Source organism: Haemorhous mexicanus, chromosome 24, assembly GCF_027477595.1.
Source record: "Haemorhous mexicanus isolate bHaeMex1 chromosome 24, bHaeMex1.pri, whole genome shotgun sequence".
NCBI lineage: Eukaryota > Metazoa > Chordata > Aves > Passeriformes > Fringillidae > Haemorhous > Haemorhous mexicanus.
The window spans coordinates 4,007,292-4,021,239 of record NC_082364.1 but is presented as its reverse complement, the minus strand read 5'-3'; the positions used below and the strand labels follow the sequence as shown (position 1 = coordinate 4,021,239).

At 53.5% G+C, this 13,948-nt stretch overlaps 2 protein-coding genes across 19 annotated transcripts in view; one reads left to right on the top strand and one right to left on the bottom strand.

Moving 5' to 3' along the window:
• Nucleotides 1-11,503, top strand: part of GRAMD1B (GRAM domain containing 1B) — a 123,354-nt gene extending 111,851 nt beyond the window's left edge. For all 11 annotated transcript variants that reach the window (XM_059867285.1, XM_059867287.1, XM_059867286.1 and 8 more), the window contains 3 exons: nucleotides 2,265-2,372; nucleotides 4,011-4,128; nucleotides 5,124-11,503. In XM_059867285.1, coding sequence (XP_059723268.1) covers nucleotides 2,265-2,372; nucleotides 4,011-4,128; nucleotides 5,124-5,213 — 316 coding nt within the window. In that variant the 3' untranslated portion in view covers nucleotides 5,214-11,503. The remainder of the gene's footprint in view (nucleotides 1-2,264; nucleotides 2,373-4,010; nucleotides 4,129-5,123) is intronic.
• A 2-nt stretch (nucleotides 11,504-11,505) lies between these two features.
• Nucleotides 11,506-13,948, bottom strand: part of SCN3B (sodium voltage-gated channel beta subunit 3) — a 37,162-nt gene continuing 34,719 nt past the window's right edge. For all 8 annotated transcript variants that reach the window (XM_059867302.1, XM_059867303.1, XM_059867299.1 and 5 more), the window contains one exon: nucleotides 11,506-13,738. The gene's annotated coding sequence lies outside the window, so the exon portion shown is untranslated. The remainder of the gene's footprint in view (nucleotides 13,739-13,948) is intronic.

Genomic DNA, 13,948 nt, shown 5'->3' with positions numbered 1-13,948 from the left:
TCCTGGAGTTCTGTGCTCCCTTCTCTCCTTTCTCCTGGGTTTTGCCCTTGTTTTGGCCAAACTCTGATCTGAGAGTCCTAAAGGCAGGTTTGGGACCTGTCTGGGACAGTGACAGTCGGGACAGAGGCACCTGTGCAAGGAGAGGAGTCAATACCTACAAGAGAAGAAATCCAACAAGTATAAGCATTTCATTTCTTCATTTTTTTACATCAGGGATGCAGTTTACAGGTTTTAATGACACATAGAACCTGTGTGTTTGGGTAATTTCAAACAAGTGATTGAATTGCTGGCACAGCAGCTGCTCTGAGGGACAATGACTGTGCAGAGCTCTCTGGGAGTCGCTGGGCTACCCCAGCAGGGTTCAGTGTCTGTGAGGATTCTGTCACATCTGAGCTGGCAAAACCTTTTCATGTCTGGTGCTGGGCAGTGATTTTGATGAGAGGTACAGCCAGAAAGCAGCTGGACCCTTGAGAGATGATTTCTGCACAGTAAGTAAAGAAACAGCTGAAGCATGAGGGACTGGAGGGATTTCATCAGCTCAGCAGCAGGAACTGTTTGGTTTGGGTCTTTCCTGCCACACCTTTCAGGACTGGTGGTCTTGAGCTGGGAATGAGCTCCTCACGTCCCTGTGGCTCAGATTCATTCCTAAACTCAGTTTTTATTGTTCCTCTGCCCTTGGGCTCACAGCAGGATTTATTTGGTGCTGCAGTGCTCACTGGGCAGGTGCTGTGGAGCAGAGCAGCCTAAAGCAGTGATCCAGGCTTTTCTGACTTGGGCTCAGCTTTTCCTTAAGCTCCAGCTGGCTTTCAGAGAGGTGGGGAGAAGCTGGGGTTCCAGGGCTGCAATGACAGCTCAGGCTGAGCTCCTTTCTGTGTTCCCTGGTCCCTGAGGGGGCACAGATGCAGAGCTTTGCAGCAGCACCCAGGCAGTGATCGATGAGGTGTGTAAGGAGCTGTCATGATGAGAACATAGCAGAGGTCCCCAAGCTTTGTGCCAAGCTCCTGACAGCTTCACTTGGGTCACAGAGCCCTCTGTGGTGTTTCCAGAATATTCCTCTGGCCAGTTGCCATCCGCCTGACTGAACTGGTCATAGTGGGCCATTCTTCCAGCAAAATAGCTGCACTATTCAGAGCCAGGCACCAGCCTGGCATTGGGGAGTCTCTTCCTGGGGAGGAGCAGAGATGCCCGCCCGGCGTGGTGGGGGTGAGAGGAGCTGGGCAGGGCAGGCAGGGCTGGGGGGTGTTCCAGTGCTGGGGTGGGAAGGGAGGATGTGAGCAGTGTGTGTGTGTGTGTGTGTGTGTGTGTGTGTGTCAGTGTCTCACTGGGAATGGGGAATGCTGGATGTGAGCACTGTGTGTGTGTGTGTGTGTGTGTCAGTGCCTCAGTGGGAATGGGGAATGCTGAATGTGAGCTGAGTGTGTGTGTCAGTGCCTCAGTGGGAATGGGGAATGCTGGATGTGAGCACTGTGTGTGTGTGTGTGTGTGTGTCAGTGCCTCACTGGGAATGGGGAATGCTGAATGTGAGCTGAGTGTGTGTGTCAGTGCCTCACTGGGAATGGGGAATGCTGGATGTGAGCACTGTGTGTGTGTCAGTGCCCCAGTGGGAATGGGCAGTGCTGGATGTGAGCACTGTGTGTGTGTGTGTGTGTCAGTGTCTCACTGGGAATGGGGAAAGGAGGATGTGAGCAGTGTGTGTGTGTGTCAGTGCCCCAGTGGGAATGGGCAGTGCTGGGTGTGAGCCTTGTCTGTGTCAGTGCCTGCACGGCCACCTGCTGTCCCCAGGAGCTCAGCTGTGCTGAGGGAACTTCACCAGCAGTGCAGGCTCACGGATCTGTGTCTGTCCTTCCTGCCTCTCTCCCCTCTGCTCCTTTCCCCCTGCACTGTCTGAGCCTCCCCCTCCCAGCCCAGTTTGTGTCACTCTGTTTCTAACCTGCAGCTGCTCCGTCTTTTCTCTTCCCTGCTCCCATTAGGATCTGTTTCAGGTACTGTCTCTCTCTTTTTTTACCTCTTTACTCTCCCATTTCCCTCCCTTTCTCTGCATTCAGCACATCCACCCACCCAGCCTGTTCTGTCTGTCTGTCCTCCTGGCTCACACATTTCTTCCACGAGGTGAAGTTTTGGCTGCTCACTCAGATTAAATCCCCACTCACAGCATGGACTGAGCCTCAGACACCTTCCTGCGGGTCTGGGTGTTGTCCCAGGTGCTCCTGGCAGGCAGTGGGCTGTGAGATGCTCCTGAAGTGGTTTTCTTGCTTTCTCTGCAGTCTGGTGCTGCTGGTCATTCTCAACATGATGCTGTTCTACAAGCTCTGGATGTTGGAGTACACCACGCAGACGCTGACGGCGTGGCAGGGCCTGAGGCTGCAGGAGAGGTACAGCCACACCTGCTGGGGCTCCCCTTGGTTGTTGGGGGTGCCAGAGGCTTTCCTGTCACACCAGAGCTCTGGGCTCTCACTTTTGGGTAAAACAGGTGAAGCTGAAGTGTGCATTTCCTCCGTGTGCATTTCCCCCGTGTGCATTTCCCTGCAGCTGAAGAGCAGAGTTAAGGTCACAGAGGATGCTCTGTGAATAAAAGTTCAGCAATTTTGGGCTGAGGGGATCACTTCCCCTCCTTTGATGGCCACACTTCCCTCTGGATGGAAGCAGCATCTTAGAATGATCCCTTTGTATCAGAGGAGAATTCGGGCCGGGCTCACACGGTCTGTCAGGTTTGTTTTGGAAGCTGTGGATCCAGATGTTCTGCCTGAAGGGTCTCTGGTCTATTTTTAGAGGCTGAGAATATCCTGCATCACTTTTCTGAGGTGTTTTTGCCCCCTTGTGTCCCTTTTTTGTAGTCCCAGTTGCTCCCTTGCTACACTTCAAGCATTCTTAGCCATGTGCTACCACTGAGTTGGAATTTTTGCCCTATTTGTGTTGCTTTTCCTCCTTAGGAAAGGGAATTACTATCTTCCCATACCATCCCTGTTACTTCCCCACAAATAGATACTTTGGGTGATTATAGCTTTTGATTTTATCTTTCTCTGGTGCTCTTGGTGAGTTTTAGACTACTACAATAGTGTTCAAGTACAGAACTTCCATCCTGGTTGCACAGTGTGATGTGCAAGTGCTGGAATTACGTGGGTGGCTCCACTTGGGTGGTTTTTGTGTTGCAGCCACGATTGCTGTGGGAGCACCTGACCCCATCCAAGCACCTGGAATGCTTCCATCTGTCCTGATTCCCCTGCCCTCAGTTCTGCTTTGGGGGTTCCAACGGGCCTGAAGGGAAAGGCTTGGAAAAAAGAGCCAGAGCAGCTGTTCCTCACACCAAAGGCACAAAGGGACCTGGGGTGCTGGTCACAGCAGGAGCCAGCAGAGTGCCCTGGGCCAAGGGGCCAATGGCTCCTGGCCTGGCTCAGGAGTGGAGTGGCAGCAGGAGCAGGGAGGTCACTCTGCCCTGCCCTGGGCACAGGTGAGGGCACACCTGGAGTGCTGTGCCCAGCCCTGGCCCCTCAGCTTGGGAAGGACCTTGGGACACTGAGCACATCCAGAGGGGACAGCGAGGCTGGAGAGGGGCTGGGAACACAAACCCTGAGAGGAGCCCCTGAGGGAGCTGGGGGTGCTCAGCCTGCAGAAAAGGAGACTCAGGGCTGCCCCCATCACTCTCACAGCTCCTGAGAGGTGCCTGTGCTCAGCTGGGGCTGGGCTCTGTCTGCAGCAGCACTGACACAACCAGAGCTCACAGCCTCCAGCTGGGCCAGGGAAATACAGGCTGGATAGCAGGGAAAGGTTTTTTACAGAAAGGTGATAAAGTTCTGGAATGTTCTGCCCGGGGAGGTGGTGGAGTTCCCATCCCTGGGTGTGTTTAACAAAGCCTGGATGTGGCACTGGGGGCCAGGGTTTAGGTGAGGGGTTGGGCTGGGCTGGACTCGATGATCTTTAGGGTCTCCTCCACCCTGGCCATTCTGTGATTGTGTCAAAGTCTCAGTACAAACTGTGGGATTTTGTGAGCCTTGCCTGTGTTTTTTTGGCAGGTTGCCCCAGTCTCAGACAGAGTGGGCCCAGTTGCTGGAGTCCCAGCAGAAGTACCACGACTCAGAGCTGCAGAAGTGGCGCGAGATCATCAAATCCTCCGTGATGCTCCTGGACCAGGTGAGACTGCCCAGCTGCAGGCAGGGCTGTGACCAGGGTGTCACTGTGTCCTCCCAGTCCTGCTCCCCATCCTTCAGCATCTCCTGCTTCCACCACAGCCCCTCAGGTGTGCCAGCTCCTCTAGACCCATCTCCTGCTGCTGGTGGCTCCCACAGGGGCTGTCACAGGGGGCCACGGCTGCTCTCTCCCATCAGAGGGGTCCATGCACGACAAGGAGGGAGCCCTGCAGAGCCAAAAACCTCATGTGGGCACCTGTGGTATCCAATCTGTCCTCCCAGTTTGGAGAGCAAACTGGTTTGAGCTGAACCCTGGGTTTACAGCAGCTTTCAGGGAGGAAGGGGACGAACTCTTGTAGCATAAATCCAGGAATTTCAGGGTGTGCTCCCTAAAAAGCACACAGAGCTGCTGAGAGCACAGCCAGAAATCAAAGCTGCTTCCTCATAAATCCAGGAATTTTGGGGTGTACTCCCTAAAAAGCACACAGGGCTGCTGAAAACACAGTCTGAAATGAGGGGTGCTTCCTCATAAATCCAGGAATTTCAGGGTGTGCTCCCTAAAAAGCACACAGGGCTGCTGAGAGCACAAGGCAGGAACGAGAGCAGCTTCCTCATGTGTTCCTAAATGTGAGCTGCTTTCCCCTAAGGAGAGAGAACTTAGGGAATGCTGATCTGTGTCCTTATCAGACAGTTCCAGCAGCTCACCTGGGTGTAGGTAAGGAGACTCCAGCCTCCTGGGCTCCTCAGCACTGTCCTGGTGGTCACACAGGAGTTTATTCTTACCCTGTGCTCTGCTCAGCCCTTCTCCTGGAGAGAGCTGCCCCACATTCCCAGTCCCCAGCCCTGATTCTCCCCCCCTCACTTCTGCTCTGGGGGTTTGAATGGGCCTGACCCCCACTCCCAAAACCACAGTTATGGTATCAATACTTGGGGAAAAGGAAATCCCAGAGTTCTCTCCTCCAGGGTAGCACCACAGTGGAGAAATCTCTTGTCTTGCAGATGAAGGATTCTCTAATAAATCTCCAGAATGGCATCGGGTCCCGGGACTTCGGGTCAGATCCAGAGGAGAAAAGGAAACGTTTCCATTGACAGGCAGGAATGCAGGAGGCCAGAGGACGGTGTGCAATATGTGTAAATAGGATATATAAATATATATATAAATATATATATATATATACAGATATAAATATATATATTATATACAGATTTTAAGAGAAAAAAAAGAAAAAAAAAAAGAAAAAAAAGCCTAAAGAGGGGAAGGAGTGACCTCCAACACTGGCTGAACTGGAGGGGCTCTGGGAGTGTGGGGTGTGTGTGTGGGAGGGCTGTGCTCTCCCAGCACTGGGGTGTGCTTAGGGCCGTGCCCAGCTCTGCTCCCTGGGCCCGTGCACTGCTCCTCTGTAAAATTCCTGTCTGTCTGTCTGTCTGTCTGTTCTGTTTTTGTTGTCTCAAAGGGAAGCATCAGTGTGAGTGCCCCCCTGCCCGTCCCCATCCCCTCCCTGTGCATGGAGGTCCCTGCTGTGCTCTGCTGTCTCCCAGAGGGGACACTGTCACTGTCACCTCCCTCACCCTGCTGCCTGCAGGGCACACGGGGTGGGCAGTCGCTGCCAGTGCCTTGCAGAACTGCTCTGGAGAGGAGGGGGAGCTGCTGTGGCTCTGGGGAGGGCAGATCCCCCTTCAGGCCCCTCCTGGGAGCAGGAATTTGCTGTGGCTCTGGGGAGGGCAGATCCCCCTTCAGGCCCCTCCTGGGAGCAGGAATTTGCTGTCAGGGTGGCCAGGCTGGCTCAGAGAGCAGAGCTCAGAGGTGACCCAGCTGCAATCCCTTCCCCAACCCCCTGTGCTGCTCCTGCCCTGGGTGCTGCAGTGACAGCAAGGGCAGTGTGCCTCCCAGGCGTGTGCCACACCTGTGACAGTGTCCCCTTTACCTGTTCTCTGCTGTCCCTGTGCTTGGGCCCCTGCCACTGAGCCATCCCTGTGCTGCAGGTCTGCACTGGTGCTGGAATCACCACCCAGGTTTAAACAGAAAACCAAAATTAGGATTGATTTGCAAGCACTCCCACTACCCAGCTCAGCAAATCTGTCTCCTTTTTGTTCACCCAGCCTTTGTCTTGTAAAATCTGTGGGGGAAGAAGGGGGAGAAGCAGCAGCTTCCCTTCCTTGCCTGGGATAAATTTCCATAATTGTATCTATGCAGCAACAGCCATCACTGTGGATATTTGTGTGACTGCATCTGTGGGGCAACAAGGCTTCCAAAAATCCAGGAGAGGTCAGGAAGGGACACAGGGACCAAGGGAGGACAGGCAAAAGGGCCCAGCAGAGGGTGGCAGGACAGAGCTGGCTGTGGGGCACTGGGGGTGTCCCCATCAGCTGCAGCACTAGGAGAAGCCAGTGTGCACTTTCTGCTCTTCTGGGGATAATTCCAGACTCCACGAGCAGCCAGATGGGGAGCAGGGGCAGCTTGGCAGTGCTGGGCCGTGCACAAACTCCTCTGGGACTGGAGTGGGGATGCAGGGTTCCTGAAGGGCTGGAGAAAGGCTTTGGCCTCTTCCCCAGCCAGGTGGATGAGGGGAGTGTGAGTCCCACTGGGATTTTTCACCTTCTGGCTGGCAGGAGGGAGGCAGCTGCACGTCCCCACTTTGGAGCTGGTGCAGGTGTAGCTCCTCCAGGAGGAATAATTGGTCTCTGTAGCACAGAATATCCTCAGTGCAGCCTGAGGAAAGCCCTCTAAGCTCCCACTTCCAGTGGATGCAGGAGTCACCTGCTGATTCCTCCCCATGCCCCACACCAGGCCCCATGTGCAGGAGCGTGGATGGAGCCAGGCTGTCAAAAGGACATTTCAGACTGTGAAAGCAAGCTCCAGCTGGGGAAAACCAGAGAGTAATGGCTATTTATGACTATTTATTTCATTTAATGCTGCTGACTACTGCACTGCTCCCTGGCTTTTTTCCAGGGAGGCTGCTGCAATGGCTGCTGTACCATGAAATTGAGGTGCTAGGGCCTGGGAAGGGATTCTGGGGCTCATTTTCCCCACTGTGACTTGCCAGACTGCCCCAGAGTCCCCCTTCCCTCTCTCACTCCCTCCCACAATTACTAAGCACACAGAATTCCCCTGCTGCTGGCATTTCCCTCTTCTAGAATTTAATATCAAGCACCAAGCAGGACAACACAGAGGAAGCCCTGGGGTCCAGGAGAGAGCCCACTGTGAAAGGGGAACCTGGAATGGGGGGTCTCCTCCACCTGGAGGCAGAGAAATCAGAGAGGGTCACAGATAAATGCTGTTGATCAGTGTTTGTTGCTCACATTCTCCCTGTCAGGGAGGCAAGGAGCCCTTTTCTCCCCCTGACTCCTTTCTCCTGTGCAGGTTTCCAGCTGCAGGCTCAGGATGTTCCCTCAGGTTGGGCCCCAGAGACAGAACTGCACAAGCTCTGTTAAATCAGTGTCAGGCAATCCCAACACTGATATTTGTCCTACCTGCACACTAAAGTGTTTTTTTAATTGTTGGACACCTCTCCTGGCACTCAGCAATGTGAAATCCCTCAGTGGGAGCACAAGGGCAGTGGGCACCGAGCAGAGCCTGGTGCTGCAGTGTCCTTCACACTGAGGGAGGTTTCCCTTGGAGGCCTCAGGCCTTTGGTTTTTTTTTAGTTATTTCTTTTTCCCACTTGGCAGCCAGTCTGCCTTGGAGTTGGATGGGGTTCTCAGTCTTGTTTTGCCTCTTAATCTCTCACAGTAGTCACAAAAAGGGGAAAAGCAAGGTCTCAAGGCACTAAGGGTGAGGGTTTAAAGAAAACCTTGGAGTGTTTTCACTTCCTCTGGAGAGCTGGGATAGGAATCAGCTGCCCCTGAGCAGTCCCAGCTGACAGGTGAATTCCTGCTGGAGCCAGAGACAATTCTGGATTACATTTCCTGGAGGGATCAGTAACACTTGCTAGCAGTGAGAGGCCTGGCTGGTGTTACAGAGGGTGGTGCTTCCCCAGCACTCACAGCCAGGGCTGGCTCCCAGCAGCAGGGTTTGGCTTCTCCCCTTGCTCACTCACCAGAAATCCCCCTGGATTCTTTCCAGGTGCATTTCCCCTCCCAGCCTGACCCTTCCACCTGCACCTCTGCTGGGGTTTGATTTGCAGGATCTGAACAACCACCACAACAGGCATTTTAAAAATTATTTTTGTTTTTTAAAAGGCATTTCTCCAGCCAAGCATGCAAAAGCAATGCCAACAGCTTGTAGCCTAATTCCTGCCAAGGAAGATGCTTCCTGTTGGGAGGAAGGGAGAAGGGGGAGCAGGAGGCTCTGATCCACCAGTTTGTGACACAAACCTTGGCACAGCCTCACCCCTGATAAATACACACCTTATCTAGTTTATCTTAGAGCTCTGGCAGCTGGGGTGAGTGGATTGGAGTCCTGGCTCAGTGCTGTGCAGCCAGGCATTCCCTGAGTGCATACCAGAGGTTTCTGCCTGTGCAGCCCCTGAGGGACCAAAACCCAGGTGATTCCAGGTGCTGAGCTGCCCAGGGCAGGGGCACTGCTGGGCCTGCACCCTCCAGGGAGTAAATGTGGGAAAATAAAAGGCAGAGAGGCACTCGCAGTGGAAGGAGCTGCTGGGGGTTGGCAGGATAATGAGCTTTGGGGTGCTCTGCACTCTGGGCACTCTTCAGCCACCAGACTGTGCTGTGAACTCATGCTGACTGACTCTGGCTTGTGCCTGAGCCCTTCCTGCTTCCCTGGAGTCCTTTGGGTGAGGAGAGGAGAGGCACATGCCTTTGCTGTCCCCTGAGCTGCCTGTGTGACACAGAGGCTGCATTTACACCTGGGTGACACCTGACCCTGCTTGGATGCTTCTAAAACAGAAACCTGAGGCACAGGAAACATCCCTAGGGCAGTATGACCCTGGGCTGGGAGAGGAAAGGTTCAAAGCACAAGGCTTTGCTGGGTTTGGAGCCCTGAAGGCATAAAGCTGCCTCTGAGGTAACAGGGCAGGTGCTGGGAGATCCCCTCTAGGAATGGTAATCCTGGAGTGCTAATCCTTGTCCTTGTCAGGCAGCTCCAGCAGCTCACCTGGCTGTAGATAAGACAGACTTTTCAGCCTCCTTGGCTCCTCAGCACTGTCCTGGTAGTGACATAAGAGTCTATTCTTACCTTCATGCAAGAAGGTGGAAATTTCTTTTCCAGAGAGTGGCTGGAGACACTTTAGGTCTGGGACCTGGAGACCTTTTGGATTTGCTCTGGTGTGCTGCAGGAGCTGTTCTCCCCAGGAGCACTGGCAGGCAGCACCTGCCTTTCCCTTCCCCAGGAGCACAGAAACAAACTCCCAATTTCCAGCTGGAACTGTCTGGTTCCACGTTACACAGAAAATCAGGCTAAAAATCACTGTTTAAAGCAGCAGGGCCTGGCTCGGGGGGCAGCTCTGTCCTGTCTGCCCAGGCAGCTGCTGCCACCCCCAGCTCTTGACAGATCTGTGCTTTCTGCACTGCCTGCTCAGCTCCAAGGGGCTCTGCCCACGGATCTCTGCCAGGCTGCCACTGCCACGGCCCATGGCACAGCCCCCTGGGCTCTGCTTCATCTTTTCAGCCTCAGCACCACTTAAAGTACCTGCAGGGGCTTGCTTAAAGCACAGCTCAGAACAGAGACTCTGGAACCAAAGCCCCTGAGGGAAGTGGCTGACAGAACACCCGTGCCAGGGTGGTTCCTGTGCCAGGGTGGTTCCTGTGCTCTCTGAGCTCTGTGGCTCTCAGAGCACCTGTGCCAGGGTGGTTCCTGTGCTCTCTGAGCTCTGTGGCTCTCAGAGCACCTGTGCCAGGGTGGCTCCTGTGCTCTCTGAGCTTTGTGGCTCACAGAACACCTGTGCCAGGGTGGTTCCTGTGCCAGGGTGGTTCCTGTGCTCTCTGAGCTCTGTGGCTCTCAGAGCACCTGTGCCAGGGTGGTTCCTGTGCCAGGGTGGTTCCTGTGCTCTCTGATCTCTGTGTCTCAGAGCACCTGTGCCAGGGTGGTTCCTGTGCCAGGGTGGTTCCTGTGCCAGGGTGGCTCCTGTGCTCATTTTCAGTCTGTTCCCCACCAGACACGCTCTGATCTCTGTGCTTTGCAGTCTCTCCAGCACGAGTCTCTCTGTGCCATAAAACCTCTCTTTTCCCAGATGTGCACACTGGCCAAATACTCTCGTGTCCTGGGTGACTGTGACAGGCCATTCCCTGATCTAGGCAGCCAGCATGGGCTTCTCTTAGCATGGATCCATGGCATGCCATGCCCTCCTCCTCTCCCACACCTTGTGCAGTGCTTGCTATGGCTGTTCCCTGTCCCCTCCCACCTCTGCTGCTGGACAATCACTACCTGTGTCATAGATGGTCTGACCTGGTGCTGTCCCTGCCTGCCTTCCCCTCCTGCAGTCTGTGTGCTCTTCAAGTGAATGTGTTTTATTTTATTTTATTTTATTCTAATTTTTTTTCAGTAGGGAAAAGGACTTCCTTCTGCTGAAGGAGTTATATTTGCACATGGCTCGGGGAGGTTCCTCCTCTGGCCGTTTCTGTTACCTCACTCATTTAGGCCAATTCCATTGCTAACGTTTAAGGCCACCTTCCCTGACCCCAACCCTGACAGTAGGTAGGGAGTGAACCCCGATGTGCAGCTCGGGTTCTGGAGCTGCCCAGTGGAATTGGGATTCGGGAGAGCAGCTGTTACAGCTCCATCCAGCAGGGAGATGGAGCCTGTGCCATGCACGTCATCCCCATCTCCACGTTCCCACCTCCTGGGAAATGGCCCTTGGAGAGCAGGGATGGAGGCACCGACCTGGCTCTGGGCTGGATGTGGAGGGAGGGAGGAGCAGCAGAGCAGTGGCAGCATCACAGCCTCCCACGAGCAGCCTGGCACCTCTGGGCCATCACCATTCCAGTGGGATTTCATCTCCCACCAGCGCTCCAGGGCTGGAGAAAGCTGCTAAAACCCTGGGGCGTGTTCTCCCCACCTGGGTTTTGTTCTCCCCACCCTGGTCCTGCGGTTCCTGTGCACAAGTGATGACCAGCGAGGGTCTGCTCTCCTCAGCATGGCACAGGAGCGGCTCCTACAACCACCACAGGCACCTGCTTCCATGCTGGAAGCCCCTCCAGAGCCCGGGAGGCAGGGGGCTGCTGGCTGAGGTGACTCTGGGCTGGCTGGGGGAAGGATTGTGGGTTTGTTTTAGGAGCTGTCCCAACCGTCAGAAACTTTGCGCTGTGCGCAAAAAAAAAAAAAAAAAACAAAAGAAAAAACAAGAAACAAACCAAGCTGCGGTTCAAAGCGATACTGGAACGTGCTGGAATGTAGGAATTGTACAGGCTCTGCAGCCAAACTCTGTGTAAGTAGTTAGTACCATGGAAGTACGGTATCAATTAAAAAATCTATCCAACAACCAGCGTGGCTCTTGGTGCTTTTTATTATCCTGCCTGTTCCAGAGTCTCCTCGCTCACTCCGAACACACAGAGTCTTTGTCAGGACCATCTCTTCCAGGTCTTGAAGAATCCACCAGTTCTTAAATTGTTATTCCTCTCTCCCTGCAAGATTCTTGAGCAGAACTTTGCACCCTGTTTCCTCCTGCTTGGAACACCACGAGGCAATGGTCACCTCTGTCTGCAGGAACTGGAAAAGTGAAAGGTTTGTCCAAAAAAAAGCATCCAGGAGATGCCTGTGGGACTCAGGGAGGTGCAGGACAAGGGGACGGCCCTTCTTTACCATCTGAGGTAGCTCTCAAGAAGTTCCTGGGCTCACTCCTGGTTTGATTTAACAGTATGACACCGGAGGGTTGTTTGTGGCTCACAGGGACTGAGGAGCAGAGCTGGAGTTGTGTCCTAAAATTCACCATGGGCTCAGTGCTGTGGGCAGTGCTGCAAACCCCAGAGCTACAACCCAGTCCCTCCTCTGTTGAGTTCAGGATTCTGCCCGGCAAACTGGGACAGGGAAAAAGATGGCATTCAGCTGAATATTCTTGGATATCCCTTTTGGATATCAGGATGTTGGGAACTGGTGCCCAGTCTGTGAGTTTGCTTCATCTGGAAATTGTGCTCCCCTTGCCAGGCTTGGCTCTGGGCTTGGGAGCAATCCTACTACCAAGACTGCACTGGAGTAGTTTACTGAAGTTGACACCCACTCTGAAAAAAGGGTTTTGAACAAGTGCCAGTTGGAAATCTGGCCTGAGCCTGCCTTACAAACGGGGTAATTTCTGTGGTTTTTAGCCAGCACATAAAAAGCAGCAGAACAAAGCAGAGGGGATTCCGTGGGTGGGGAGCATGCCTGGAGTCACGAGCACTTGGAGCTACTTACAGTAAGTGGAGCAGAATTTGTCAACTCTGGCTAAGCAGCACAGGCTCCACTGCAGCAGGGGTGGCACAACTCTGCCATGCAACAAGCCCAGACCTTCCCCACCTGGTTTTACAGCACAATTCCACCCTGGCCAATGGTTCTGCCTTTTCCCCCTTCCAATCCCAGCGGCTGAGCTCAACTGATCTGCATTGAAGGGCAGAAAACTATTTTTATTCTGCTTAACTCTCAGAAAAGGTAAGTTTGCATAGGAAAGATGGAATTTCCAGGGTGATTCCTGGGCACTAGAAGATCATTTAGGATCAATCCAGACGATTTATACTGGTGATTAATTACCTCAAGAGAGAATTAGGATTAACTGGGAAAAGTGGGTGTTTTCTGTCCATCCCTCTAGATGGTGCTGCTACAGCACCAGAGAGAACCATCACAGTTACAAAACTGCAACCATTTCACTAAGCTGTGAGGGCTTTGAATCCTATTTACTCCTCCTGCCTACCAGCATGAGACTGCCTTCCTTTTTGGGGTTTCCCAGGAAAAGCTGGATCCCCTACCTTGTCCTGCTGCTTTGTCAGCTGTTGGAGGTTCCTCCTCCCACTGCACCCCAGGAGCAAACCTGCTGTGCCAGGTGGAAGGGGATGAGGGCTTTGACACTTGATAAATGAGAGGGACACAGGGGATTCTTATTCTTGCATCATCCTGCTTCCCAAAGCAGGAATGGTCTGTATTCTCAATTCCCTCCAGAAGAAAGTGTGAACGTGGCACAGGGACCTGTCCTTCCTACTACACATTTCCAATTTTAGTGCATTACAGTCCTCACCCCACTCTGCTTGTGCATGGACAGCCTAAAATTCACAGTGACTTCATTCATTAATTAAATTCTTCCTATTTTAACACCGAGAAAAACGCTTGGGCCACAGTGGGTGGTGGAATAACCCCCCAAGAGATCCTTGTTCACAGTCCTGCAGCTCAGAGCAATGCCATACATACCCTTAACCTCTGCAGTGGAGAAGTAGCACATTTAGCAAATAAAGGTGGTGGTGAGAGCAGCTAAGAAGTGACAGGTGACATTTACAAAGCCATTGAGGTGATGGTGGAACTGAAAGTCGGGGAGGAGCCGTGCTGCCCACAGCCTGTGCCGTGTGCTCAGCATGCTTCCACAGAGGAGTCCTTCAGCACCGGGCTGGCAGCTCAGGTGGGTCACAGGACCAAAGTCAAGCTGTACAGAGTCAAGGGCAAATGGAAGAGAATTAACACTTCCCCGTGTTCCTCCCGACGGCGCAGAGCTCCCCTCCAAGCTGGCTGGTGTGGCATGGTCCTTCTGTCTTCAGAGCCCCTGCAAGGGAGACAATTCCTCTTGGAGCTCACAGGGGTGAGGATGGAGTTAGCACAGGAACTGACCAGAGGTGAACAAAAGATCCAGATTTTAATCTGTAGCACACAAATTCCTTCCTAGAACGTGTTTCCTTTGGAGACAGAGCCCTCACAGTCCTCATGGGCACAGCTGCCCTCGTGCAGGGGAAAGTGAAGATTCCCAACTCCACAG